Raw genomic sequence first — 27,488 nt, 5'->3', positions numbered from 1 at the left:
AAGCAGCGGGCGCAGCGACGCGTCGCATTACAGCACGAGAGAGTCAATGTCGCTGACTTGCAGTGAAGCAAAGAGAGAGTGTGAAATAAAAATAGAAAGAAAAAGCAACAGCAACAACAAGAATGATAGCTGTAACAGCAGTAGCAACCACCCCACACGCACAAGCTTCACAAATTAGTTTTTGTTGTTGTTGTTGATGTTGTTGTTGTTGTTGATGCGTGACTGACTCTCTCGCATCGCTGCTGCCGCTGGCTGCGCTACTGCTGACTGCGATTACTGGCTGCGCTGCTGCTGCCGCTTCGATTGCTGCTGGTGGTGCTGCTGCGACTGCTGTAGTTGTCAATTCATTCAGTACGCGCCGATCGCTCCAAGATCGGTCGTCAGTTAGCAGCGCAATTTTTTTCTTCCAAAATTGTTTTTTTTTTTCACTTTCTGTTGTAATTCTGTTTAACGTTGGTTGTTTATTCACCTTTTTTTTCTTTTACCCAGTCTCATTTTTGTGATTGGATTTTTTTTCTGTTTTTTTTTTTTTTTGATTTTTTTTTATCGGGAAACAGCCCTCGGCGCAGTTGCCCGGCTTGGTTTTATATAAAAATTGAAGCGACACAAAAGCAGCATTTAGTTTGGCTCAGTCAGTGGGGGCTGTCAAGTGTAACAGTCACACTCTCTCACACACACACACGGGTGGTAAGGTGTGTCAGCAACTGACCGGCAACTGCAGCATCCAAGAAGCAACAACAAAAACAAAAGGAGCATCAATCACAGCGAAACGTCAAATGTAAGCAAAATTAATTGAATTGAATTGTGTGCGAACGAGAGAGAGTGCAAGAGCAGCAGAGCGCCAATGTGCCTGCATTTGTGTGAATGTAAATGTAAATGTGAATGTGAGAGAGGTCATACATGATTAACATATGCATGCATGTACATTAACATTTGCGTTAACAGTAACATTGTGGTGAATCTGTAACGTTATTATTTCGAATGCAAGCGAATTGCAACTAGTTTTGATACCCTGTACGCATTGAAAACTATCCAATCAGGCTGCTTAGTGCATGAGTTATCATATTAGATAAGAAATACACATATGTCTAATCAGCAGCAACAGTCGAGGTTAGTCAATCCGCCTATGAGTCGAGTGGACCAGCTGGACTCAGGATCCCAATTAAGTTTAACTTAAAATCGATATTTATTATGTACTAATCGATAAATATAGCTGCAATTAATGAAGAGATTTAAGAGTTATACTCTCGATAATTTCCAAGGTACTTACGCAAACTGATGCAGAAAAGCGAAAAATGCCAATATCCTGCATTGGTTCTTTTTAGCCTGTTTAAGATTCATGAAATGTATTATTATGCATGCACAGGCATATATGGTGTATTACAAGTGCATACAGGGTAATCGCGTCGTCAATCACTCGCGACGAGAGCACTCTTACTTGTTTTCTGACTCTGTTTTGTGACTGGTCAAGGGAAATGTGCAGTCGCTCCAGTTATGGAGCAAAGCACGAACCAGCGATAGCATCTGGGACACGTGATCGAAACAAAGGTCGGCCCATATATGATACGAAACGAAACGAAACGACACGACACTCTCCATACAGAAGATTCTGTCTGAAGCGTCGGAAGATTCTGTCTGGCTATCTGGCAGACACTCCTCAACGTTGGTTCACTACCATTGGAAGCCCCAGAACCAGTTCTCTGGCCGCTTTCCGAACTACAAACAAAAAAAGTAAATAAAATAGAGACTTTAATCAGTTCAGCTCGTCCGGAGCTAATTAACACAATTGCGTGCTAACCAAAGGCGATAACAATTTCGCAACGGCCCCAACGTTTCCCATTCTCAAAATAATAAAGAGCGAAAGATAGATTCCCAATTTGACTCAGATACAGTAGCCAGGGCTTATAATTCAAATTCAAATACAAGCATTAAATAAAACAAATAAAGTTTCTTATACAAAATATATATTGTGTGCATATGTAATTGATTCGACTCGATATAACGCAAATGTCACTCGCATACAAATGAATCGAACGATTTGCTGGCCCCCATCGCATAATATGACATTCTATCTATATATGTACGTACATATATATATATGTATATAAATATATATATAGATCTTTTGCAGCTATTCAAATCATTTGAATTCAGCTTGATGGATTGCCAAACAATCAGCACAGAAATCAACATGTTCCATATCAAAATTATATTGAACTTAGTCAAGGCCAAAGAGACGAACACACACATATATATATATATATATATATATATATATATACTAATATTTTCTCTAATATTTCCTAGAATTAGCTTATGTTCCAAATTTAATTCATTTTCATTTTGAAATACCAAAAAAAATATTTTTGAATTTTTTAGAAATTTATATAAAACAAGTAAGAGCCGACTGAACCTATAGACGGATTCAGGCCTATCTGTAATTCAGCTACGTTAAGACTTCACAATTCTCGATTTGTAGAAATCTGTCCGTAACTGGGCTTTATATAAAGCAAATTTCAAATTCCATCTCTCTTTACTCTCTTCAAATCAAAAACAATATTCAAATGATAATAATATTATGATTATTATGAATGCATTATAAACCTAGGAAATTTATGCTTCATTATAGTTTCACTTCAATGGCTAATTCTGATGGGGAGAAAGACTCAATTGATTGATTGATCATCACATCTTTAATTTTCAATAACATTTTTGTATAATCAGTTTTCATCAATTCCACATTCCCCAAAAAGAAAAACAAATTGCGTCTTAGTTAGATGATAAGAAATTTCTCAATAAATCAGATTGAACAACACATTATATATAATTATATATATATTATTATAGATTATTAAAATCACAATAAATATTGATTTATTTAGTGCATATTATTAACGTTTGTTATATAAGTTTTTATTGATTTTTTACGATTTCAACTCAATTAAAAATGAAATAAAAAATGTATTGGAAATCGCCGTAAAAAATAAGCTTTCGGCACTATTTCAACTTTTTTTATACACATATAATCTACAATCTATATATATATATTAGACGCAGTGAAAACAATTTAAGTATTCGCCAAGCTTTACATTTCTGCCTTTCCATAATAATAAAATATTTAATGGTTTTCAACACTGGCTCAGTATCAATTGCCAGTGTCGTAAATTTCATTTGTCGGCAATATACTTCTCGCTTTATAACTTTTTTTTAAAAGTTATTAGGTCAGTAAGGTCCAGACCAGTATAAGCAAGAAATAAGCAGAGCCCGACTAGCCGTTACCCTGAACCCTACTGAGCTGCTATGCGAGTCATTTGACGCTTCTTTTGTGTGGGCCTAAAATTGTTGAACAAGTGTCCCTCTAGTTAGACTTTCGTATTTAAACTGAGAACACCATCCGCTGTAGGTATTTGTCCAAGAACAAATCTCAAGTAGTTTTATTTGGGTTTTTGCGAAGTCCGAAATCAGAAATAAACTGAATCCGTGTATTCATTCCAGGCAAACGTTTCTATCTTTTATGCTAATTAAATTAAAGCATAACACCAAATTAAATGATCGAATTTAATCAATAAGGAAATGGATTGAGTTATGGGAAAATATTAAAGCTTGTATGCCTATGATTTACGGGAATATATATATTTGAAAATATAAATTTGTAGCTTTTGTGCGCTCGTACGTACGGACAGACAGACATGGCTATATCGACTCGTCGTTCTGATCAAGATCTGACACGCCTTCTTTTGACTGTTACATACATCTCACAGCGAATATATCTATATATATATCGTGCATTACAGTTATTCGTTTCAGTTTCATTTGCAATTGCAACTAGTTCACTTTGTGATTCTCAAAAAATATTCCGACAACAATAACAAAACTCAAACGGAAAGGTAAAACAAAAAGTTTATATTTAAGCAACTGCCTAAAGAGGGTACAAGAGGTCGAACTCCAGACAGAAATAGCCAAATAGTTTGCCCACTAAATTCGATTTACTAAATATCTATTCACTTAGCCAGAGGCTCAAGGTTCAGATTTATTAACTATATATATATATATATATATATATATATCTGTATATAGCCTCGTCTGATGAGTAAGCCTTATGGCGCTTTTGAGTCCAGGGAATGAAGACTGTAATAGCCCACAGATAAAACAAGTTAGGCGCTGCCTCGTTGGGAGCATGGCAAATCGAACAAGAAAACTATATTTTAGCAGCTGTTGAGCTGCTCTACTGCTAGAACCGTAGATAATGTGGATCGTAAATGACTTAGGTCTTTTTTATGATATTTATATAAAAATGATATTTAGATTGAAGTTCAAACAAAATTGCTACAATTAACGACCAATTTTAAAACTGGTGTCCCAAATACCCAGCAGAGCATCACTGAGCGGGTAGCTGGGTGCCTTAATTACCGCAAGCACTTGACTGATCTTTATCAAACGTTATCATTGCACAGATATTGCTGACAACTGTTAACTGCTGACTGTGGACTGTTGGCCGATTACTGATAAGATAGAGACATATCGATAGCAAGATGAATCATCAATCACTGCTGCTCGGGATGCTGTTTGGCGCGCTGCTGGCCATGGCCGCGGCGAGTGGCAACTCCAGCGATTCAATGGCCTTGCCTGCTGACAATGAGTATCTGCATCCGAATGGCATACAGATGCGCTTCGATGACACGGAGCTGTGGCGCATTCACAACGTGAGCGATGCCCTGCTCCAGACAATACCTGTTGCCGAGATAATGGAGCAGAAGTTTGGCGGCAACATTTGGAAGGAGAACTCCAAGTTTCTGGACATCTCCATTGACAAGGAGCAGGTGAAGGCGGCACGCAGCTTCCTCGTCGCCCATCGACTGGAGGCTGAGCTGTTGGTCGATAATGTCCAGGAGCTCATCGATGAGGAGCAGCTGGATGGCGTCAAAGGCACCCAAGCACAGCCAGGATCTCGCACAAGTAAGTTGTCAAGCTAACGAATATGTATTAAAACGAGTCGACTCACACTGATTGCCCAACAGAGAAGGCCTCACGCGATGGCAGCGGCATGCACTGGAATGATTACCACAGTCTGGACAACATCTATGCGTTTATGCGCGAAATCCGTGCCAAATATCCCAATATCTGCCGTCTCTACACCATAGGACAGACGGCCGAGGGACGCGACTTGAAAGTATTACGGTATGTAGAATCGAATATCAAACTATGAAATAATCATTAACTTAGCTAGCTGGTCCGCTCGAGTTTATGCCAACATAAAGCATATAAACAGTTTGACACTCATTGCACGCTGTTAACTTAACAGAGTCGACATTTAGCGTGCAGCCTGAAAGTATGCTACACAAAATGCCAACTGTAGACAGCTAACAGTAAGCTAAACTTAAATTTTGCACTGCCGCTTCGAAGTATTGTACAGAAACTGTTAGTTAACATTGTCACCGTCGAACCTTCGGCTAACAGCAGCTGAGGGGGATTTAACATGACTCGCCTAAACCTGTGCCCGCTTTTCGTCTATTTGTAGCATCTCAGAGAATCCCCGCGAAAACAAAAAGATTTGGATCGATGGCGGCATCCATGCACGTGAATGGATCAGTCCTGCGACGGTGACATTCATACTTTATCAGCTGATGAACAACTGGGAGAATCAGCCGGCACATATACGCAGCCTCACCTGGTACATAATGCCAGTGATGAACCCGGATGGCTACCAGTATTCACGCACCGTGAATCGGCTGTGGCGAAAGAATCGTTCGCCATCGACGAGGCGCCAGAATTGCTTTGGCGTCGATTTGAATCGTAATTTCGATATTGGCTGGAATGGCTTCGGATCCTCGAAGGACCCTTGCAGCGATGTCTTCCGTGGCGATTCAGCCGCCTCCGAGCTTGAGACGCAGGCGGTGGCCAATTTCCTTGCCAAGCGCAAATACAATCTGGAAGCCTATCTGACGTACCACAGCTACGGTCAGATGGTCGTCTATCCGTGGGCCTACAAAGCCGTCAAGGTGAAGGACGCGTCGGTGCTGCAGCGCGTCGCCGACACCGCAGTCAATCGCATCGCCCAAAAGACCGGCACCACATACCAGGCAGCCGTCACCCACCAGGTCCTTGGCATTGCCGGCGGCGGCTCCGACGACTGGAGCCGTGCAGCACTCGGCGTGAAGTACGTCTACACCATAGAGTTGCGCGATCGCGGCGCTTACGGCTTTATCCTGCCACCCAAATACATCAAGGACACGGCCCTCGAGGGCTGGACTGTGGCCGAGACGGTTGTCCAGGCCATCATCTAACCAGGGGCAATACCCCCTTCTCCACCTACGATCTATGAGTGTGTGAGTGCGCCTATCTGTGTGAATGCTTATTTATGTATGCATGTACATTGTACATATGTAAAAACAAAAAAAAAAACAAAAAAAAAAAACAAAAAAAAATCAAAAAAATTAATAAAATTAAAAATACTTTCTTATCCCTAAGTGATACAATAGATTGGGCCTAAGCTTAGAGAGATGAATAAGTTCTACCTCTCTCCTCACAGGATCAAATCGATCCGTTTACTATAATATATATACATATAATCTAGATTCTGCTCTAGAATCCATAGTCAATGAAATCGATAAGAATCGATAGGAAATACTAAAAACTTTTAGTTTTCTAGATATATCCGAGTTCCAAGTCGTGCAAGGCCCGCCCACATTATTTTTATGTATGAAGGATAATCCAAGCAAATTGAACTAGTTCACAATTGAAAAATGCGATCGATAGGTAAGACTAATTGAGCTAGTTCGAATCGAATTGAACTAGTTCATATGCACAGCCACATTGAACTTGCAGCAATTGACAGATGGAAGACAAATTGAACTAGTTAATATCGACTTTAGTTCAAAATGTGCAAAAGTTATCGATAGGCAAATAAAGCGAATAGACTCACCGTGTCCTCATCGTCATCGGTGTTATCGACCTGCTCCTGCTGCAGCTGCTGAGCCAAGATGCCGCTGCCACCGCCACCATTGTGCGTATGATTGTGGAGATCCTTGGGCGTGGACTCTTCGGAGATGACCGACTCTGAGGGCAGATTCTCGACGAACGCCACAAAATTGGTCTGCGGCTCTGCTGTCAGTGGCGTGGAGGCTGTGGAGTTGCCCAACACCTCGTTGACTTTATTCGCATTGGCTTTGGCTTGACATGGAGACATGGTGCTGGCTTTGATGGTGCTAATGGTGGTGGTGCTGCTGCTGATGCAGCGAGTGTAGCGTGTGTTTAGCTTGATGCTATTCTGTGGCGATGCCAGCGATTGCGGCGAGGGCGTGGTCGAGGGTGTCTGCAACGGACAGCTGGCATCGCCATCGCCATCGCCATCGCCATCACCATCGATGTCATCGTCGCCGTCACCGTCACCGTCTCCATCGCCATCACCTAATCGCAATTGTTGCTGTATAAGACGCTCCGCCTCCAGCAGCAGCTCATCCACGGAGCGCATATCTGTACTGTCTGCGAGGCGATTCACCTCCTGGAATATGACATCCGGATCGGCGGGCTCCAGACTGCAGTCCTGCTCCTTAGCCAGAAACTCTATAATCGAACTGCTGCTGGTGTAGTCCAGGACACTGCTCACATCTCCATTGATGGCGTCCGCATGTCCACTTCGCCCTCTCTCGCTGCCTGCTTGCCGGGGGCGGGGACGTGAGCGTGTCGACGCCATGGGCTGCACCTTGGACATATTCCAGTTGCAGTTGCAGTTGCAGTTGCACCTGCTCTCACTCCCACTCCCGCTCTCTTTCCCCCCTCTCGTTCTCTCTCTGGCTCGTCTTGCTGTTGTCTTTACACTCGCACTCACGCACATACACACAGCTGCCTTGGCGCTGCGTTTTGTTTATTTGTTTTGCCTTGTTGTTTCTCTTGTTAGTCCTTTTTTTTTATCAATTTACAGTTTGGACGAAAATCTTGCACCCGACCGCCGACGTTGCCGTCGTCGTACACAATTGAAACGTTTCAGCAATGCATATATAAAACTAAAAGACTTAAAATTATTTTTTTTCTCTTACTTTTTACGCTCGCATATTTTTCCGTCTTGTTTGTACAATTGCCATAAATTACGACTACTGCTCCTTCTGACATTCACCCGTTCACGTATCCGCTCCACATCTAACAGTTCGACTCCACAGACAACAGCACTGTTATTAACAGTTTTATTTATTCAAATTTTATAGAAAACGACAACAAAATTAACAAAAAAAAAACAATTTTCTAGGAACAATTTTAACTATTTTTAATTACTGATTGTAATTTAGCGCCAATATAGTATTGTTTCAGTTAGGTGAGTAAATTTTTGCCATTAACATAACATTTTTATGCAAATAAAATGATATATTTCGATTATTGTTCAATTAGATATTTTGAAGATTCCATTAAAAATGTATATTGAAAAATAGAAACAATTAATTTTTCATTGAATTTTATTTCATAATTTTTTTGCAAGAACAATTATTTTATATATATATATATATATATATATATACATATATATATATATATATATATTATAGTGTGTAATGGTAGCCTTAAATATATAGATTTTTCACATTATCCACAGATTTAAAAACAAAAAATAAATACATTTATAATTTGTTCCCGAAATTGTTTTTCTTTTACATTTATTTATATATATATATATATATATATATATATATATATATATATATATATATATATATATATATATATATATATATATATATATATATATATATATATATATATATATATATATATATATATATATATAAGGTTTATATCTCAGTTTTAAGCCTAAATATGACATTTTTGTATTTCGTTTTAGTTTTTTTTTTTAATTTTAAACATACACATACATACATACAATGTTTTTTTTTTCATTTTCATTTTTTTTTTCTTCTAATTATGGATAAAGTTTTTTTTTGCTTAAACACTAAACGCATAAAATATTTATATATTTCGTGCTTTGCTTTTCATATTTTTTTCTTTCCATTAACTTTATACATGTACAAGTGTGTGTGTGTGTGTACTAGTTATAAAAAAAAAAAAAATAATTATATTATAATTGTAATAGTAAAAAATGGAGCATAGACACATTAAATAAAAACTAATTTAGCTTTGAATAAAATCGTTGGAAAAAACAATATGTACAATCGATTGCATGTAAATATATAATAATAATAATAGTTGCTAATATTGCTTATGACTATATAACGTACACATTATCAGTAGTTAATTTGGATTTTTGAGTGTTTGTCTGTGTGTGTGTGTGTGTAGTTAAAACGCTGACCATGCTCATGAAATTTGCTATCACTTTTTGTTTTTGTTTTTTTTTTGTTTGCTGTTTTTTTAAATACAATAAAATATTGCAAAGCTAAGCTAGAACCCAAGGCAGAGCCGAGCGAGCAGAGCACAGCATAATTTCATACATACATAAATATACATATATAATTAAATATACATACATTTAAATACATATATATATATATACATTCACATGCATATTAGTAAATAAATAACTAATCGTCATCAATTACGAAACAACATATATAATTATTATTTTGGTGGCAGGGTTTCAGGTGGAAGGCTTTCAGCATTCAACTATCCACAGATTTGGCTTCATGGTCATCCAGCATTGATTATCTATGACTGCTGTACGTCTTGAAGACACGTGGCATGCTGCTGCTACTGCTGCTGCCGCCACTACTGCTGCTGCTGGTTGTTGTGTTTGTGCTGCTGCTGCTGTTGCTACTGCTGTTAGTGTTGTTACTGCTCATTGCCGTACTGCTGGGCGCCTCCTGCGCCTGCTGATGCTGCTGCTGCTGTTGTTGTTGTTGTTGTTGTTGATGCGTCGTCGTCTCCAGATTGAGTGGCATCGACATCGTGTGATCCTCATCGGCATGCTCATAGATATAGTCACGCTTCTTGAAGTTGTCAATGATCTTCTTTGTGGACTTCATGTGTGCCACAAAGGCGGCCTCCAACTGTTGCAGCAAGCAAAGTAAAGTATATTAATCGACATATAGATAGGAATAAGTATTACACGTACACTGGAAGTCAGATTCATAAAGGTGTGATATTTCTCCAGAACACCTACGATCTCCTTAAAGCTGTTCCCTCGCAGCTGCCGCCGTACAATTGTTTCGTTCTGTTCATTATCCGTGATCAGATTGCCGATTAATATCGCCGCGTAGCTGCCCTTGAGCGTGTGCTCCATGTGGTGGCCAGCGCGTTGCACGACTGTAAATTGTGGCAAGTGCAAAAAAAGATGAATTATGTATTTAATATATAAGACTTCTTTCTATTCTAAACTGCACTTGGATAGGATTCCATGTTCATATCTCTCTCTCTCTCTCTCTCTCACTCTCTCGCTCTCAAGGCTAAGCTTTTCGTTTATTTATGTTACTGTCTCCATTTCCATTGAGCTGTATTTATATATTGTTTTATTTACACCTCCCCCACCCCACTCAGTCATTCTTTTGTAAATATTCAAAGTCTATTTCTCTGTAAGCCATTCTAACAGCTTGGCTTTAGTAACCAGCTAACAGATTGGAATGTGTGCGAGATACTCAAATTTCATAGCGTATGGATGATGATTACGCAGAATTTCTTTTTCCCAGACAACGAATCAATATATACAAATGGGAAATATGACGGATAATTGATACGCAACGCGAGAGAATCCATCCTGAACTGGCGTTTCAACTTACGATTGTTGACCGTCTCCTCGACCTCCTCCTGCTTCTTTTTGCTCTTCTCATTGCTCTCTAGGAACGCGTCCGTGTTCTTCTCCACCAATCTGCGGGCAAAGAGGAATTAATGTATGAACGAGTTAGAGTGTTGACTTTATAACGCACCTGGCTAGCTCCTCGCACTTGTAGAAGTACTCGAGCAGCGCTTGCACCGCACTGACAGGCTGATCGCCAGGCGTTGGATTGTCGGCCACATATTCGGCCGGCGCATTCGCCTGCATCAGTGTGGCGCGATTTTGCGGCGTGTACATGCACAGGTTAATAAGCAGGGTGAGCACCTGGAGGGGAGACATGAATGACATTGATGAATAGCCCAAATGTGAACAGGAAGAGGAATAGGAACAGGCATGGGAGTTGCGCTACTCACCAAAATGCTCAGCTCGAAGACGCAACGATCCGGAATGTAGCTGGATGCGAGCAGCAGCAGATGGAAGCTCGTCTCGATGACGTCGCTACGTTTGCCCAGCAGCTCGGCGCCCAGTGAGGGCTGCGCCTCATTGAACGTGTGCGTCAGGTTGATGAGCACCTTCATGACGGGTATTAGGAGTTCACGCATTGCAACGCCCGGATGCTCTTTGCTGCTATTCTGCTCCGTCGTCGAGGGATGCAGCAGCAGCTGTCGATCGCAGAGACGATATAGGAAACACAGTGTATCCACAGCCCGGCCGTTGGCATAGGTGAGCATATACCGTTGATTCGCCTCGTTGTGCTGCGTTACATTCTCGAGGACACGCAAGCAGCGCGCCACTGTCTGCATGTTGTCGAGAAGCGCCGGCTCCCAGGTGACCAGTGCCATATCTGTCGCCGCTGTAGCAATCACTGGCTGGCAGAAATCTGAGATGGTCTTGATGATGTGCTCCAGGCCGCCCAGTTTGCGTAGATCCTCCTTGAACCATTCGCCCGCACGCTTAGATGTCAGCGAGAGCAGCGTCTCCATGGCCAAAGTGCCCACCGTTATGGACTCCACGTTCAGATGGGTGCCCTTGCCCTGCGCTTTAATCTCCTCGCATAGTTCGCGCACCTTCTGCTTGTTTCGCTCGTAATTGGGTCGATCTGTGTGCGCGGCCACGCCCACACCTTCAGCCTCCAGCAAATTGATCATTAGCTCGAGCGAATCCCGATCGAGATCCATGTTCAGACCCTCCTGCGACAGTATGTACATAATGGCCGATGTGCAGAGACCCAGGCTCAGATCCTTGTTGGCATCGGAGAGCGCCTGCAAGGGATTAAAGAGATTAGCTACTGGCATCAACTATGCCCCTTTGCCACACTCACCTTGAAGAACTTAGTAACAACGCCGTGGGCACGCACATGCATACGAAAGGCGGGCGTCATGCATTTGGTGGCCAACTGCAGGGCGGACAGACAACGCGTGGGCGCCGGATTGTGCGGCTGCAATGCATCCAATATGTATTCCACATCGTCGTACATCTCCTGGTATTCGCCAATCTCTTGTATCTGATGCGCAGTCTTCACATTCCGCACCACTGTGTAGTATTCCTTGGTCTTGCGGTCCACACGGAGACCCGTGCGATCGCCGGCCCCTCCGCCGACAACTCCTCCACTGCCATTGCCACCGCCGGCACCTCCACAGCCTCCCTCATCGGCATTCGGCTCCAGATCCATGTCGAAGGCATCGCTAGAGGTCGCTGTCAAGGATTGGGCGTTGTGCTGCGGTTTGGCCAGGCGGCTCAGTTTTCCCAGGGCGGGACTCTCGCCGCGCAGGGCAGAGCTGCTGCAGGTATTGTTGTTGGAATTGCTATCGCCGAAGTCGCCATAGATGGCATCGATGGTGGCTGCTTTGCTGGCAGCCAAGCCATCCGCTTTGGCGCCAGCACCGCCCGCTGCCGTTGAGGCGGACGCATTGCTTGCATCACTGCCAGTGCCGGCGCCATTGGCCTCCAGTGCTGCATCCCAGCTGTGCTTGTACAGAGCCCGTTTGGCCACTGTCGCCTGCTCGGCCTGGTCGGAGGGCACCAGCGCTCGGCTTTTGAATATGCTGCCCTTCTTCTTCGAGATGACCAGCTTGACGGCGCCGCGCTGCGTCTCCTCGCTGCTGCTGACATTGGTGACGCTGCTCGAGGTGGCCTCTGCGCCGGTGGCCGCAGCTGCTGCTGCTGCGGCTGCGGCTGCGGCTGCAGCAGCCAAAGCACCACCTGCACCCGGCACCTGGTTCTCCAGCGTGATGGTGCGCTTGAACTTATCCTTGAATTTGTAGTCACGCGGCGGCGGCGATGAGGACGAGCCATCATGTTGCATGGAGGACCCATTCGAGGTGTTCGACAGCTCGTCCATGCCGGGATCTGGCTCCGCATCCGGGTCCAGCTCTGTGTGCGGCACCTTGGCCGGCGTTGGCTGCGCCTCGTTCAGCTCCGAATCCTGACTCAGCTGGTCCGCTGAGCTGACCGCCTCCGACAATTCGGCATGCTGCAGCAGTTGCGTCACCTGCTGATTCTTACGCTTGCGACCGTAGCTGCGCGTGCCAGCTGCAGCAGCAGCTGCCGCACCGCCAGCAACAGCATTTGACCCACCATTGTCGGTGGCACGACTGGCCTCAGCTTTCGCTGACAAATTAGCAGCGATCTTATTGATGTTGTTGTTGTTGCTGCTGCTGTTGTTGTTGTTGCTGCTGGCCAAATTGTTGTTGATGGCACGCGCCGCGGCGCGTCCACGTCGTGGCAGTGCCTCACTTGCCGATGGCTCAACTGACTCCAGCAAGGCCTTCTCTGGCGACTCAGCCAGTTCCATATCCTCAGCTGTTGCTGCCGTTTCCAATCGCTTGCTGCCACGCGCACGTGTGGCACGCTTGGAGGGCGTGGCCGAGGTCGAGGTGGCTGTCGTGGACGTGGGCGATGTCTCTGTGGGCTTCGCTCGCGTTCTTGTGCGCGTTTCCGTCGGCGCTGTGGACTCCGCCGAATTATTTGTGTTGTTGTTGGCCTTGCCACGCGCACGTCCTCGCGTTGTACGCTTTGAATGCTTGGACTCGGCTGAAGCCGATGCCGATGCCAACGCCGACACCGAATCGTCAGCACCATTGAGACGCGGCACCGCATCGCCACGCAGCACCGCCAGAATGTCCTGCTGTAGCGGCTGCTCCACGAGTGGCAGACGACTATCCGTTTGGTCTGCTCCGCCTGTGGAAGTGGCAGCTGCTGCTGCTACTATTGCCGCTCCAGCTCCAGCTGCAGCTCCTCCTGCATTATTGCCATCCATGGTCATCATCATGGACTCCAGACGCGACTCAATGTCCGAGGGTGGCGCTACCAGCGATGAGTGCTGACTGGTCTCTAGATCGCTCGTTATGACACTCGAGCCGCGACTACGTATCACACAGCTATCCTCTTGCACGGCCTGCGCTAACAGCTGCGGCGTGCTGTTCCCCTTGGAGGAGATGCTGCCTAGCACCGAGGATTGCGAATCGAAATCGTGGTCCGAGCGTGTCGTAGGTGATATAACCGCACCCCGATGCAGTTGCTGCTGCAATTGCTGCTGATGCGGGTGCTGCTGCTGGTGCTGGTGTTGCTCATTCAATGCCAGGTGAGGCGAGGGCGTCTTAAATTCAGAGCTCTGTGCTAATTCGCTGGCCGCGGAGGCTGTTACCGTCTGGCTGGGCTGCACTTGTTCGACTAGCTGGGCGTGCTTCAAATGCTTATGCTTTTTGCTTTTGGATTTTTTTTCGCTGCGCGATTCCTCGCCAGCGGCTTTGGCAGCTGCTGCGGCGGCTGCTTTGGCAATTGCGTTTCGTATGACGTCCGTTTTGATGATCAGTTTCAGTCGTTCCTTGGGCGGTTTGTCTGGTGAGATTTTCACTGTACAATAATTGATTTCGGGTGGCTCTTCCTCTTCTTCATCGTCCTCCTCTTCCTCTTCCTCCTCCTCCTGTTCCTCTTCCTCTTGCTCTTCGTCGTCGTTGTTGCTAGTGCTGCTGCTGCTGTTGTTGTTGTCGGTCGCAGTCTCTGTCAATAACTCCCTGTTACCGGCTGCTGTGGCGTCGTCGTCCTTTGCCGACTTTGCTGTTGGCAGACGCAGCGGTTTTACAGTTATTTTTGGTGCAGGAACTAAAACATCGACTGGATGATCAAGCAGCGCTTCGTTGGGCGTCTCGTATGACAGATGCTGCTGGGCAGGCGAACAATTTGGCGGCTCCTCGCTGTCCGTGCTGACTAGACGTGAGGTGCCCTGCAATGGAGAACGCTAAATGAATCCATTGTTTATAACCAACATGCATGGATCTATTGCTCTCTCTCTATTTCGCTCCGCCTCTCTCTTTGCCTATGTAGGATAGATGATAGTTGATAGTTTATTTTTTCAGCCGCAATTAACACTTGGCTAACGGCAGCGACAACTGTCGCACAACACACACAAACAACAACTGTGCCCAAGCTGCAGCAGCAACCAAATGAAAACGTTAAGAAATAAACTGAACGAAAAAAAAAAAAAAGAAACAGAAACTCAAGAAAAGAAATGTGAAAAAAAACTCCGTTTAATGTAAAAGCGCGCGTAATTTAACACTGTGCTGCTTGTTGTTGTTATTGTTGTCGCTTTCTCTTTCCCACACAGAGCGATTCAAGCCGACGATATGGGGTTGCGTGTGTTAGTTAATGTATGTATACGTGTGTGTGCTTGAGTGCGAACGAGTGAGCGAACAAGAGGCATTGAGGGATCTTCTCTCACTGAGCGCGTCACTCGTGAGAGCTCTGCCCAATGCACAGTGGTTGATCAGACGACAAAAATGTGTCAACTGTGCACATATGCAAAGCACTTTTGTAATTGGAGAATTTGCAATTTTCATTGGATTATCCAATTTATCTATAAACCTAACATATATATATGTATATATATATTATTTTTTTTTCTTAACAAAGACCTTGTAGTCTAGTTAGATAACAGTTTTCATAATTCTTATCAAACGCTCTACAAATACAATGCAAAAGAATCATGAACATAAAAATAGATTAAGAGCGATTTTTTTTTTAAATTTATGGTTTTGAAACTGTAATAATAAACATATATAGTATAGAACTAAATTGGAAGTATTATGCTGAACTGTTGTGCAAAGATAGTGCTATGATCTATTATATAATTATTATTCTACATTCTATCGGTATCCTTTATATCTTCCTGTCATCTATTAACCTATCTATACTTCTTTATATAATTTTTATCAACATCTTTCTGTATATATCTGGATATTTCTATCTGTCTATCTATCATATATATAATATTCTATATAAATGTTATAAAAGGCATCAATCTATCCATATATCTATAATCAAACGATCTATATTTTAGTTGGAACAGTTTCAAGTATGATAAAATAGAAATATATACATCATATATAACAGAGTAAATCTTCGGTTAAGTTTTCCTTCCAACTCTTTCCTATAACAAATCGAATCACTAAGTTCCTGAAACTCACTTTGGAAATGCGCAGAACAATTGGCGGATGTTCGGGCGTTCGGGAAGCACTAGACGAGGCGGATGCAGATGGCACTGTGGAAGCAGAGGAGGATGATGCTGCTGCTACTGCTCCACCAATGGAGCCAATAGCTGCTGCGCTGGGCGCCGTTGCTGGCGGAGGAAGCGCTGGATTGCCATCTGGAACTATAGCTGCTCCGGCTGCTCCTGCTGGGATTGCTGCGGCTGCTGACGCAGGTATGGCAACATCCTGTGATGCTGTTGTTGTTTCGGGCGCCCGTGATTTGGGAATGATCAAATCCTTGATGGGCGTGGGATAGCGTTCGTCCTCATCCACTTCGCAGTAGTTGACCGCTTTGCGGGCGCGTCCCAAAATCCGTGACGGCGGCGCCTCTGGCTTTAGTTTCTTCTCCTCCTTCAATTTCTTCTTCTTTCCCTTAGGCTCAGCTGTGGGTGATGCACCGGTAGCCATATCCATTTGATCGGCATCTAGGGCCAAGCTGTCGCTCAGTTCGGCGGCGCTAAACGCACCGGGCGTTAAAGCAGCCGCCGCCGCCGCCGCTGCCGCCGTCGTAGCCGCTGCCTTCTTTTTGGGTGACTTGCGCTTCCGCTCTGCGGAGCTGCCTTTAGCCAGCTTTAGCTTGATGGGCTCCCGTGTGGGTGTCATGTGTATCGCAGACGATGCCTGATCCCGCATCGGTGACGTGCCTGCCACACAGTGCGGCAGCTGTTGTATAATCTGTGCTATCACCTCTGGCGGCGCCGCATTGCGCGACTTGAAGAACTTCTTGGGCTTCGGAGGCTCCGGCACGGACACCGACATATCATTGGGATCGTGATCGTGTGTGGAGGCCGGACTCTGGGCGGGACTAGCGGCAGCAGCAGCAGCAGCCGCCGCTGCTGCCATCGGATGCAAAGCAGAGAGCGTGTAGGTGCGGGTCGAGGTGAAGCCCATCTTGCCCCATTTTCCAACGGTGCCCACCGAGCGGGCAACTGTTGGCCGATTGGTGTTCTCCTTCTCCTTGCAGAGCGAGTCCAGCGGCACAACAATGTTCTTGCCCCAGCGCGACATCTTGACCAGATGCCAGTTGTTCAACGAGCGTACTTCAATTCGAGTTTCGCCTGTATTTTTATATATTGTTTACACTTCTTCTATGCGATGGTTGGCGCGCGTGGCCGTTTGATGGCAAAATCAACAATTACACTGCAAGTGAAAGATGTTAATTATTAGAATTGTAATCACTCAATATTTAATTCATTTACTTTAGTTTACTCTTCATTTCATTTACTAGATTAATGCAAAGGAAATACATTCAAGCGGAGCTTCCCGCAGCAAATGTCAAGACGCAACAACAACAAAACACAACAAATTAACTGCCGTAAGCATAGCATGCGTGCGAGTGAACACACACTAGTGTGTGCTACTGCGCGCACACAGTGCGAGCGCGAACGATTTACCATTTTTATTGTTGCCAAAAAGAAAACCCAAAAAAAAAGTACGCACACACACTCACACACAGAAACGGCAAAAACAAATCAATGCACATTCAACTTATTTGTTGCACTTGTTATTTGATTTATATTTTGATTTTTCTCAAACTGTACAAATTGTATTGATGCCCAGCTTCATGCTCACCTGAAACAAAACATTTGTGTTGCAGCCAATGTTTGTTGTTTGTTGTTGTTGTGCTGCGTTTATTGCGTGAATGCATGTGGGTATATGTGTGTGTATGCATGCATACATATGCATATGTATGCACGAAAATCTCTGTTGCTCTGTATCGTATGTATGTATGTGTGCGAGCAGGAATGCAATAAAACAGAAACAGACAGAAACGTCGTCGTTCGCTTATTGGCGCAATTTTGTGTTGCACGCGCGAATTTTTTTGTCGTTTAGCTAGTTTTCGCGTTTTTGAACGCACTTGCACCACATCAAAAAAATTGTTATTATATTAACTAACGCACTGTTGCCGCTGACTGCCCAATGTGCATAGTTAGTGGCAATTGCATGTTTTTTGTTGCACACATTTTCCACCACTTTTAAGGCAGCTCACACGAAAATCGCAACGAATCAGGTACAACAGCTACAGATTATATACATACAAATCGCTGAAAATATTGCACATTGCGAATACGCGTTCGAATATGTTAGTTAATCTATGTTTTCTGTATTGTTAAAACAATTGAAACACTCGCAAAATACACAAAAATATTTAATTTTTTCTTCGCAACTACGTTTTAGAGTGACCAAATTTTGTTTGCGTTGTTCAGCTTGGCATTCACCACGAACGGCAAAGTGTTGTGTTCTATTGCGTTACGTGACGCTTTTTTGCGTTTCGCGCTACTCAACAAGCGTTCACGTTGCACATTGTGCGTTACGTTGCGCAAGTTGCGCAAAAATGCGCTCAGCTCACCTACGCGCAGCCAACTTCAAGCAGAAGCGTAGCCAACTTCAAGAAAGCGCCAAATTTAAAGTGCGTTCATTTATTTGAATATTGATTAAATTGCATTTTATGGTTTATTGATGAGCTTAACGTTATCTGCAACGCTCTGCTGACCATTTACTATATATGCCAACGGATCATCTTTGCTAGACTCCATCAGATGCTCGCACGACGTTTGATTAATGGCAAACATAAAAGACAAGTCAATATCATATCTTGGCAATTTCTCTCGTAAAAACGTTATTACATTATCGCCCAGCGTAGGTTGCCGCGACAGCAGTAATGCGGATAAATAGCGCGGATGCTTCTTCTTCTCGGCACAGTGCATAATCAGACCCCAATTTTGATAGTCCGTGTCCAGTACATAGGTATTATAGATGCCCTCATCTATGCATAAAACTGGCTTAGCATATTATATATATTTGCTTTCGGTACGATCTTACATATATCCTCGGTATGCATCCAGTGGCCGGGCGTGCCAAAGTCCGGTATTAGCCATGTGATGTTGCCCTGCAGCTTCTCGCGCAGCGGATCTTCCGCAAAAATATAGCTAAAGTTCATGGTTATCTGTAAATAGATTTCGATTAATCAATTAATCTACTATCTGCTTTCTTTTGAGATATAGCAATTGATGTTTCATCAATCAATCAGTCAACAACTCACATGCTATACAATATGCGCTTACAAATGCTTGTTTATCTATCAATCAATCAATCAATCAGTCAGTGTGTCATAAGTCAATCAGTGTTTTTAAAACTCATCAAAAACTTCTTGTTTTATGTCTCGACTTATGTATACCTTGCCCTTCAGTCAGCCTGTCAATCAGTCAGTCAGTCAATCAGTCAGTCAGTCAATCAATCAATCAATGCTAAAAATATGATAATATATGAAGAACTTACTTGCAGTCTAGCATGTACCTTGTTGTTAATGCAACCAAGTCAGTGAGTCAATCAGTAAATCAGTCAATCATTGCTGGCTTATTGCACTATTACTCACATGCTGATCCTCGCTGGAGAAGGCGAAATTGCTGCGCATACACGCATATTCGGGCAACTCCTCGGTGGACGCGTAATATTGAACCACATGCCAATTGCCCATCATTAGCTCCAGATCAAAGTTGCGTATGGCGCGCACCTGTTGTGGGTGGGAAAATGAAACCAAAAAGTGACAGCGTACGTGTGTGAGTGTGTGTGTGTGTGTGTAAGTGCTCTTGTAGAAAGTTAACACATAAATATAAATCAGAATAACAACAGCAAAGATTCATTGAGGCAAATGTGCGTGCCAGCTGAAATTAAGCCACACACACACTCACACACAGCACAAAATCTAGTTGCACGTTACTTTGTGCATTTGTTCAATTTGTTTCTTTAGCTTTTGGCTGTGCGTTTTACATCTGCAACACCAACAGCAAAAACAAATGCATGCTGGCCAGCAGATACCCTGTATATACATATATATATATATATATATATATATATATATATATATATATATATATAGACCTGTTTAGCTTCTTTAGCATTAATAGATGAGCTATCAGTGCCATAGTTCACTGTAGCTGTGTAGCTCTACAAATTATTATGCTCATTATGAATATATATATTATTTATCGAACGCTTGTCTGCTGCCTAGTTATCTCACAGCTATACATTTACAGGGTATAGAACAGAAATCACCTGTCAAAGTTGCGACGCGGCCAATGGCGATGCCATTGCTGACATTGCTGCTGCCAGCGACAGCGACGGCAACGGCGACGTCAACTGCGACACGCGGTCCGTCAAGTCAGGCACTTAGAAAGTGTGATTGATTTTGGCATCAGTGTGCGCCCATTTCTTTGCCCCCAGACACATTCTGAATGGGAGCCTGGCTGACTCGCATATTGATGAGAGAAGATACACACACACAGGCACACAAACACACGCTCAATGCATAGACTAACATGCAAATGTTTGCTGAGAGACATTGAGGCAAGCAGCGAGTGCTCTACGAATTTATAATGTGAACAGATATTTGTTCTATTTGCAATAGTTTTCGTTCCACTGTCCAATTGTCAGCTGATTTTCGCTGACTTAGCCAAACTGTACTTTGTGGGATGGGGGCACTCACATTTGGACATTTCTTGCGTAGATCCGTGCGCTTCTTGCTCAGCGCCGTGTAACTGTTAAACTTTAACCAGGCTGATGCGCTGGGCAATTCCATCAATTCAAGGAGCAGCAGCAACGGCAGCACTTGAGCCACCCGTTGCCAGAGCAGCATGCTGGTAATATTGCGGATAAGGATAACTTGGTCTGTTCTTGTTTGGATATTATCCGTTTACTGTGCACTAGAGCTAAGAGTCGTGCGCTGCCCTTTGCGTTGTGGCCGGCTGACTGGCGATGCCGTCTCGAACGGATGCCGCACAGCGGATCCACTCTTAACGGATAAGACGCCATATACTAAGTACATAAATACATATATAATATACAGATACACATATTACATAGTATTTATGTAGAGTTTTATTAAAATATTGCGCGTTCTTTTTGTCGCTGCGGCTCATTCATTATCGTAGCTGAAAATAAAACACACGCACACAGCCAAAGAGTTGCATGTTTTGAGCTGTTGGCTTAGCTATTTTATAGCTAGATTTTTAGAGTAAGCGTGATCAGCTCTGTTTCTATATAGATTCTTAAGCTGCATGCTGTTAACCTGCCAATAATAAAAAAAAAAATATATCTTATAAATGATCGAATATATTCATGCAGACGATGTCAGCTAACTAGATTTCAGATTCACTCAATTTGCATATCATTTCCCTTTTTTTAGCTCACGCTTTGCGTTGCACTGTTGTAATGAACTAGCGGTAAATTTGCGAATCAGTCAGCGACAGTGGCACACACACTGACAACAATTGTTAGGCATGTGTACGTATATGTATGTGGTATGAAAATGCGTCATTTTTTTTTTGTATGAATATTGATATTGGAATCCAAGAAATGACTTCGCCCTCCCTTATCAGTTTCAGGCAACGACACACATGCAAGTACATATGTACATATTGTGTAGTTAAGATTTGTGCTATTTTCAATAGCGCTGGACCACTGTGCACGCTTCCACTTTGGATTCCACAAACCGAGCGACAAGTATTTTTGGCCGCATTTGGCATTTTTGCGAGCACATTTCCAGTTTAGTTTTATATGTTTTATTTTTACCAAATTGCGCTTTTTTCGCCGTTCCCTTTGACGGTTTCTCAAGACCCTAGCAACAGGCTCTACATGCGTGTATAAATGTATAACTTTCTTTCTCCCTGATAAAGATGAAATCGGCTTTGTTTCTTCTCTTTTCTTTTTTCTTTTGCCTTGTATTTTTTTGGTGAGACCGTTGAAAAAGGTATGCAGCAAACAGGAAACACAAATTTATTCTTTACGATCGCGAGAACAGCCTTTGGACACTTTCTCTTTATTGCGAAACTCGTTGGGCGGCATTTTCACGCAGCCATCGCTGCCATTCAAAATCCACAGCAACATCAACAGCAACAACAACGGCACAATAACATCCACATTCACTTGCACATCCCAATAGTTAGCATCCACATTTACAGTTGACATCGCTAACGTTCGCGTTCTGCCGGCTGCAGGTGGGTCGGCAGCGCTGACGTCGAAGCTAACTACGCGCGCAACGTCTTCACTTTCCTTCTTCCGCCTGCGCTTGTGCTGCGGCAGCGTCAGCGTCTGCGTCTCTGTCTGGCTTAGTCAGTTGGTTAGGCAGTCAGTCAGTCAGTCAATTGGCCAGTCCAAATGCGGCGCAACTTTCGACGCGCTGCCGCTACGATAGCGACAGCGACTGCATCGCTTGGCCATGGCCATGGCCAGTTCCGGCTTTAGCGGTCATCTCACTGCAGATGCAGACGCAGATGTAGACGTAGACGGACAGACTACTCATCCAGGCGCGACGCACTTAAACGAAAAGCCGCTTTTTTATGTGCGCCAAAAAAAAAGAAAAAAGAAAAGAAACGAGCGGCCAGCGCGAAAAAGGCGAGAAAACGACCAACGAGAAATGTCTCCTGATCGCACACGCACACACGCACGCATATAAACGAATGCACATTCACACGCACGCACACACACACACGCGCAAATAACTGTGCGCTGAAGATGAATGAAAACAACTCGATTTGGTGCAGTTAGCAGAGTGCTCGACTAGTTCTTACCCTGTAGTTATGTATGATAATTTGAATTGGGCGATATTTACTATTATTATTATTATTATTTATTTTATTATTTATTATTATTAATATGATTCCCCTTAGAGATTAGTTTTCAGGAAGTTACCTGGTGCATAGTACGAAATTGTTGTATAAACTCGATATTGTCTAGTAGTTTTAGTTCGTAAATTAATAGTTTGCATCATTAGTATTAGTAATATTTTATAATATTACTATTAATACTTTTCCTAATCCATCGCTGTATGTGGACCTTGTTAGCAGATCTTACAATACAGGGTATAATTACTGGCAATTGGCGCATGCGCTAAGGGCGTGGACAGCCCATCAATTCAATACACAGTGCGTGCAACATTGTTGCAGCTGCATGGAGTGTGCCGACAAAAGCAGATCGGAGGGGGCCAGCAGTGGGTGGCTAGCTGATTGGCTGACTGTCTGCCAGACAGTCTATAGTTTACAGTCTACTATCTATCGATCATATGTTGTCAATAAATATGAAATTACACTGCGCGAAAATCTCAGTGAGTTGCAAATTTGTAATGCATCCAACAGCTAGAGTTCCTTTGGAGTAGCTCTAATTAGCAGTTAAAATTTGCCATGCAGCTAAATTTATTTGCCAAATTTAAGTGCTGCCACCTGGTCAGGCGTGAGTTTAACCTGTCTATCTGCAAGTGAAGTGATAGTTTAAGTGCTTGTCAACTTAATTTGAACTTTGACAGTCAGTTGAATAGGCACAAAAATATACGAATTGATAATTTATAAAATTAAATTAAATTACCAGGTGAAAGTGAACACGAAAAAAAGCTAACTAACTATATATATATATCTGTATAGTAGTATAATAGTAGTATATTATTTATCTTAATCTTAATCTCATATGAAGATCGAATTTTATTGATTTTTTATTTCTTTAAATCTCATTTGATTCAATTGAAAAATTAAATTGCGTTTGCTTACTGTGCACCACTGTGCACTGTGGTCCGATGTCTTAATGAAGCACTGAAGCGCTGTCCATTAAAATTAAGTTTTTTGGACAAGGCTGCAATGACAAGAGCAATCACTACAACAACAAAAGCAGCAGCAGCAGCAACAACAACAACTACAACAATAGTAACAGCAACACAAAAGAGAAAAAGCTGTGCGTATTCGTAGAATGAGCCAATGCTCATTATGAGGTGCCAGATGATAATGATGTTGAGATACTCTACACTTGAATGCCTCAAATGGCACGCCCAGCAGCAACAACAACAAGCCCCCCAGGTGACAAGCAGGTGGCAGTCGGCTCGTCTGGAATGTCAAACGTTTATTTGTCGGTAATTAAATTTGAAAATGATTTAAATTTCACCAGCGAATATTTGAAATTGGACTTAACACTTTCTTCTTTAGCCGAGCCGGGCCGGGCCACGTTCCTAACACCAAACCCAAATCCTCAGTCGCAGTCGCCGTCGCTGCTGGCATCGCTGTTGGCGTCACAGCCTCTGGCTTGGGCAGGTGGGGCCACCCGCAAGCGCAACATGCCACAGCCGCTGCCGCAGCCGCAACAGCTCCGGCCTGTTGTACGCACCCAGGCAAAGGCAGCGGCAGCGACAGCAGCAGCAGCGAGACCAATTCAAAGATCAATTCGTCTGATTGGAAGATTTTTGTTTTCTATTTGCAATTGATTGATGCCTTTTTTCTTCTCAGCTGGCAGGCGGCAAACGCAAAGCCAAATGTCGCGGCTGGACATCGCTCAATGCACAAGCACCACAGCAGCAGCAGCAGCAGCAGCAGCAGCTGCACCATCCAAAACAGATTCATCAACATTCTCTGAGTTTTACTTTTGCCCAATTGGACTGAGAAGAATGCCAACTGGAAGTGCTGGGAATGCATACAACAATTGTTGCCTCCAATAATCAGCGTTGTGGTTGCAATTCGTTTTTTTATTATCGATTGACGGTGCTCAGATTGAAAAAAGTGAAATTGTTTTCTGCTGCGTGGGGCACAGTCATTCAGCCTTACAGCCATCCATTCATATACCAAATTTCGGCAATCTCGCTTTTATGGCAGCCGAGTTTGTCTCCATTGAGACTGATGAATAGTATGTAGAGCCACTTCGAGAGATCATAATCATAAAAAAGTCATTATTCAATGTTTAGTGAAGATCATTAGCTTGATACTTACATGCATACATCATGATGTAAGATTGATGTTACTGCACAATTCTATATCTTACTAATTTACTAACTTATATTTACTAAATAAGATATATACAATTATAGTTTGCTTCCTATCTACATGCATACATCATGATGTATAAGACACATATGTATCAGATATAGAACCGATGTATATAATAATATTCTATTGCAGATGGATTGACAATCTGTTACATATTTATACTTAATTGGCTGATGTATATACAGCTTCCACCTGCATACATCATGATGTATGAATGATGTTTAATACATAAATTCAAGAGAAATAATAAGCTCGACAAGAACAAAGTCTTAATAATTACTTTCCACTTAATTGATTTTCACTTGCATACATCATGATGTAAGCTTGATGAATTATATATTGTACATATATATATTTCTATAGTTGAGTGATTGATAAGCTGTTATTATTCGACAATCGCAGCTCCTGTTTCTCTTCTATGTGATGTAAGACATGCATCATGATGTAAAACTGATGTAAAAATATAGAAATTAAAGATAAGGATCTGGACTGGCAAGATAAGAATTTTCAATTGTTTCGTTTGGGTTCACTTGCATACATCATGATGTACATCTGATGTATATTTTAAAACAAGACTAACAGATCATTTGATAACTTTGTGTACAATAAAAATCCATTTTTACAGGCTTAAGCACTTAATAAATATTCATACATCACGATGTATGAATGGAGCTAACGTGCCCATGACATTCTGGCCGAAATAGTCATGCATGCAGGCAAACACCATACACCAGCTCATCTGTATGCGAATACTTTTGAGCAGTCAAGTGCCGTGGAACTGTGTCAGTTCGTTTTTGATCAATCATTGTAAGCAAAAGTTAGTTGGCTGAGAGTTATGGCTGCAGCGCTCTACGGCTGCTTGTGGTCTGTGTGGCAGGCTTAAGTTATGCACAGGCAGCTGCTCGTGCGTGCCCTTGCGGCTGCACCATCCATCTTGCCACAACGACTAGCGGCACACGAGTCGATTTCATTTCATTTCATTCATTTGTTTGCGCATGCGTTGCCCAAACACTTTGCATACTTTACAATCAACGTCGCCGTCTGCCAGCTCCGCTCCCTCTGCCATATCATTTTAGATGGGCTGGGATGGGTCCCGGTCTAGCGCAGCATTTCGAACGCCTCACTTCGTGATGCTATTTGCCGATCTACGATTTTGTTTTCGTTTGGAAAGTGCGTGTGTTACTTGTGTTTTTCTTTCATACTTCTTACTTATACCCTGCTTGTATGTTAACACAACGGGGCATATCGGTTCGGCTCTCAGTGTTTGTAAAAGGGCAGAAGCCCTATTTGTGATTGTTTTCAATTTGCATGGATGCATTCCATTAAATGATTATAAAAAATTAAGAAACGATTTCAACTCCGAACTCCGAATTCCGAATTTTGATTGATTGATTGATGGCAGCTTGATCAAATAAAAACCCAAAGTTGAAGCCTTTTTTCACTTGTGACGCCTTCTGCTTTAAAGAGACAACATATTAGGAAACAATTGCAGCTACAATTCGGAACGACTCCGAAAACGGGTGTTTTATTTTAGATTTTATGCACTATATTCAGATCAAAAGTTGTTCGCTCATTAACGCTTCTAAGTAGCTGTAGCTCTATAGCGGAAATTGTCAAAAATTTACAATGCAATTTGAGTAAAAATTCTGTTTGACTCCGAATTCGGTGTGCTTCATACGTTTGAAGCAATGTAATTTAGTTTGGGTTAACTCCGAAATTGACTTATTTTTGTATATATAAAAAAGAATTTAATGTTGACAAATGATATCTGAACCATCGACAGTTAGACATTTTTGCATACATAGCAAATTCGATTAATTTCCGCCCAAATTCGGAGTGAGTCCGAAAACTTTGATTGCTCGTGTTACCGTGGCTAATAGCTTTCGATGCTCAGACCATGATGCAATAGCTGCTCATGTTTCAATGTAGGATATGTTCTAGGCTGCTAAACGGTTGAATATACTTTCTGCTAACTTTCATCTAAGATCTACAGAGCCATAAAAATAAACGCATTAGGAGAAAAGAGCTGATCAGGAGAAGAAGAAGAAGCAGAAGCAGAAGTACTACACATGTAGGTATACAGCGCAGAGTGTGGCGCCTCGAGGCCTCGAGGCCTCGCTGCCTGCTCAACGGTCAACTCAAAGACGAGTGAGTGAGTATCAGTTAGAGCATTCGCCTGAGTACCTGCACGAGTGTGTGAGTGAGTGTGTACCTGACTAGGTGAGTGCCTGTGTTCGCACGCCCAGTTCGCCAAAAAAAAAGAGATGAAAAAACGCACAAAAAAACGTTTCAAAACTGAGGCATGACTACAATAACAAAAGCCATAATTGATGAGTGGACCACTGCCCACTCCCTAAGCCCAGCGCGCCACCCTCCCCAGCTCTCTCTCTCTCTCTGTCTCTGTCTCTGTCTCTTTTGACATTCGCTAGAGAGTGGAGCAGCCGAAGAATC

At 43.0% G+C, this 27,488-nt stretch overlaps 4 protein-coding genes across 6 annotated transcripts in view; 1 reads left to right on the top strand and 3 right to left on the bottom strand.

Annotated features, from left to right (window-relative positions):
* LOC111596710 (centrosomal protein of 162 kDa) overlaps window positions 1-7,734 on the bottom strand; it is a 30,861-nt gene extending 23,127 nt beyond the window's left edge. The window contains exon 1 of the mRNA XM_023311030.2: window positions 6,923-7,734. Coding sequence (XP_023166798.2) covers window positions 6,923-7,711 — 789 coding nt within the window. The 5' untranslated portion in view covers window positions 7,712-7,734. The remainder of the gene's footprint in view (window positions 1-6,922) is intronic.
* On the top strand, window positions 361-6,366 carry LOC111596711 (carboxypeptidase B). 2 transcript variants are annotated; one of them, XM_023311031.2, is made up of 4 exons: window positions 361-778; window positions 4,455-4,956; window positions 5,019-5,178; window positions 5,519-6,366. In XM_023311031.2, the coding sequence occupies exons 2-4, from the start codon at window positions 4,533-4,535 to the stop codon at window positions 6,282-6,284; spliced, it is 1,350 nt and encodes a 449-aa protein (XP_023166799.1). In that variant the 5' UTR covers window positions 361-778; window positions 4,455-4,532; the 3' UTR covers window positions 6,285-6,366. The 2 variants fall into 2 exon arrangements, with proteins under 2 accessions (XP_023166799.1, XP_023166800.1); XM_023311032.2 differs by lacking the exon at window positions 361-778 and adding an exon at window positions 3,811-3,887.
* A 1,812-nt stretch (window positions 7,735-9,546) lies between the features above and the next one.
* On the bottom strand, window positions 9,547-18,419 carry LOC111596712 (protein wings apart-like). Of its 2 annotated transcripts, none has more exons than XM_023311033.2 (8): window positions 17,812-18,419; window positions 16,177-17,379; window positions 12,033-14,936; window positions 11,125-11,973; window positions 10,863-11,035; window positions 10,716-10,804; window positions 10,055-10,245; window positions 9,547-9,989 (listed from the first exon to the last, which is right to left on the bottom strand). In XM_023311033.2, the coding sequence occupies exons 2-8, from the start codon at window positions 17,245-17,247 to the stop codon at window positions 9,645-9,647; spliced, it is 5,622 nt and encodes a 1,873-aa protein (XP_023166801.2). In that variant the 5' UTR covers window positions 17,248-17,379; window positions 17,812-18,419; the 3' UTR covers window positions 9,547-9,644. The 2 variants fall into 2 exon arrangements, with proteins under 2 accessions (XP_023166801.2, XP_023166802.2); XM_023311034.2 differs by having other exon boundaries at window positions 18,279-18,419.
* A 236-nt stretch (window positions 18,420-18,655) lies between these two features.
* Window positions 18,656-20,979, bottom strand: LOC111596715. The gene is made up of 4 exons (XM_023311036.1): window positions 20,726-20,979; window positions 19,616-19,753; window positions 19,063-19,186; window positions 18,656-19,006 (listed from the first exon to the last, which is right to left on the bottom strand). Exons 1-4 carry the CDS (start codon window positions 20,873-20,875, stop codon window positions 18,687-18,689), a joined length of 732 nt encoding a protein of 243 aa, XP_023166804.1. The 5' UTR covers window positions 20,876-20,979; the 3' UTR covers window positions 18,656-18,686.
* Between the last annotated feature and the right edge of the window lie 6,509 nt (window positions 20,980-27,488).

Source organism: Drosophila hydei, unplaced genomic scaffold, assembly GCF_003285905.1.
Source record: "Drosophila hydei strain 15085-1641.00,03,60 unplaced genomic scaffold, DhydRS2 tig00000131-arrow-arrow-pilon, whole genome shotgun sequence".
Taxonomy (NCBI): domain Eukaryota; kingdom Metazoa; phylum Arthropoda; class Insecta; order Diptera; family Drosophilidae; genus Drosophila; species Drosophila hydei.
This window is presented reverse-complemented; position numbering and strand designations above follow the sequence as displayed.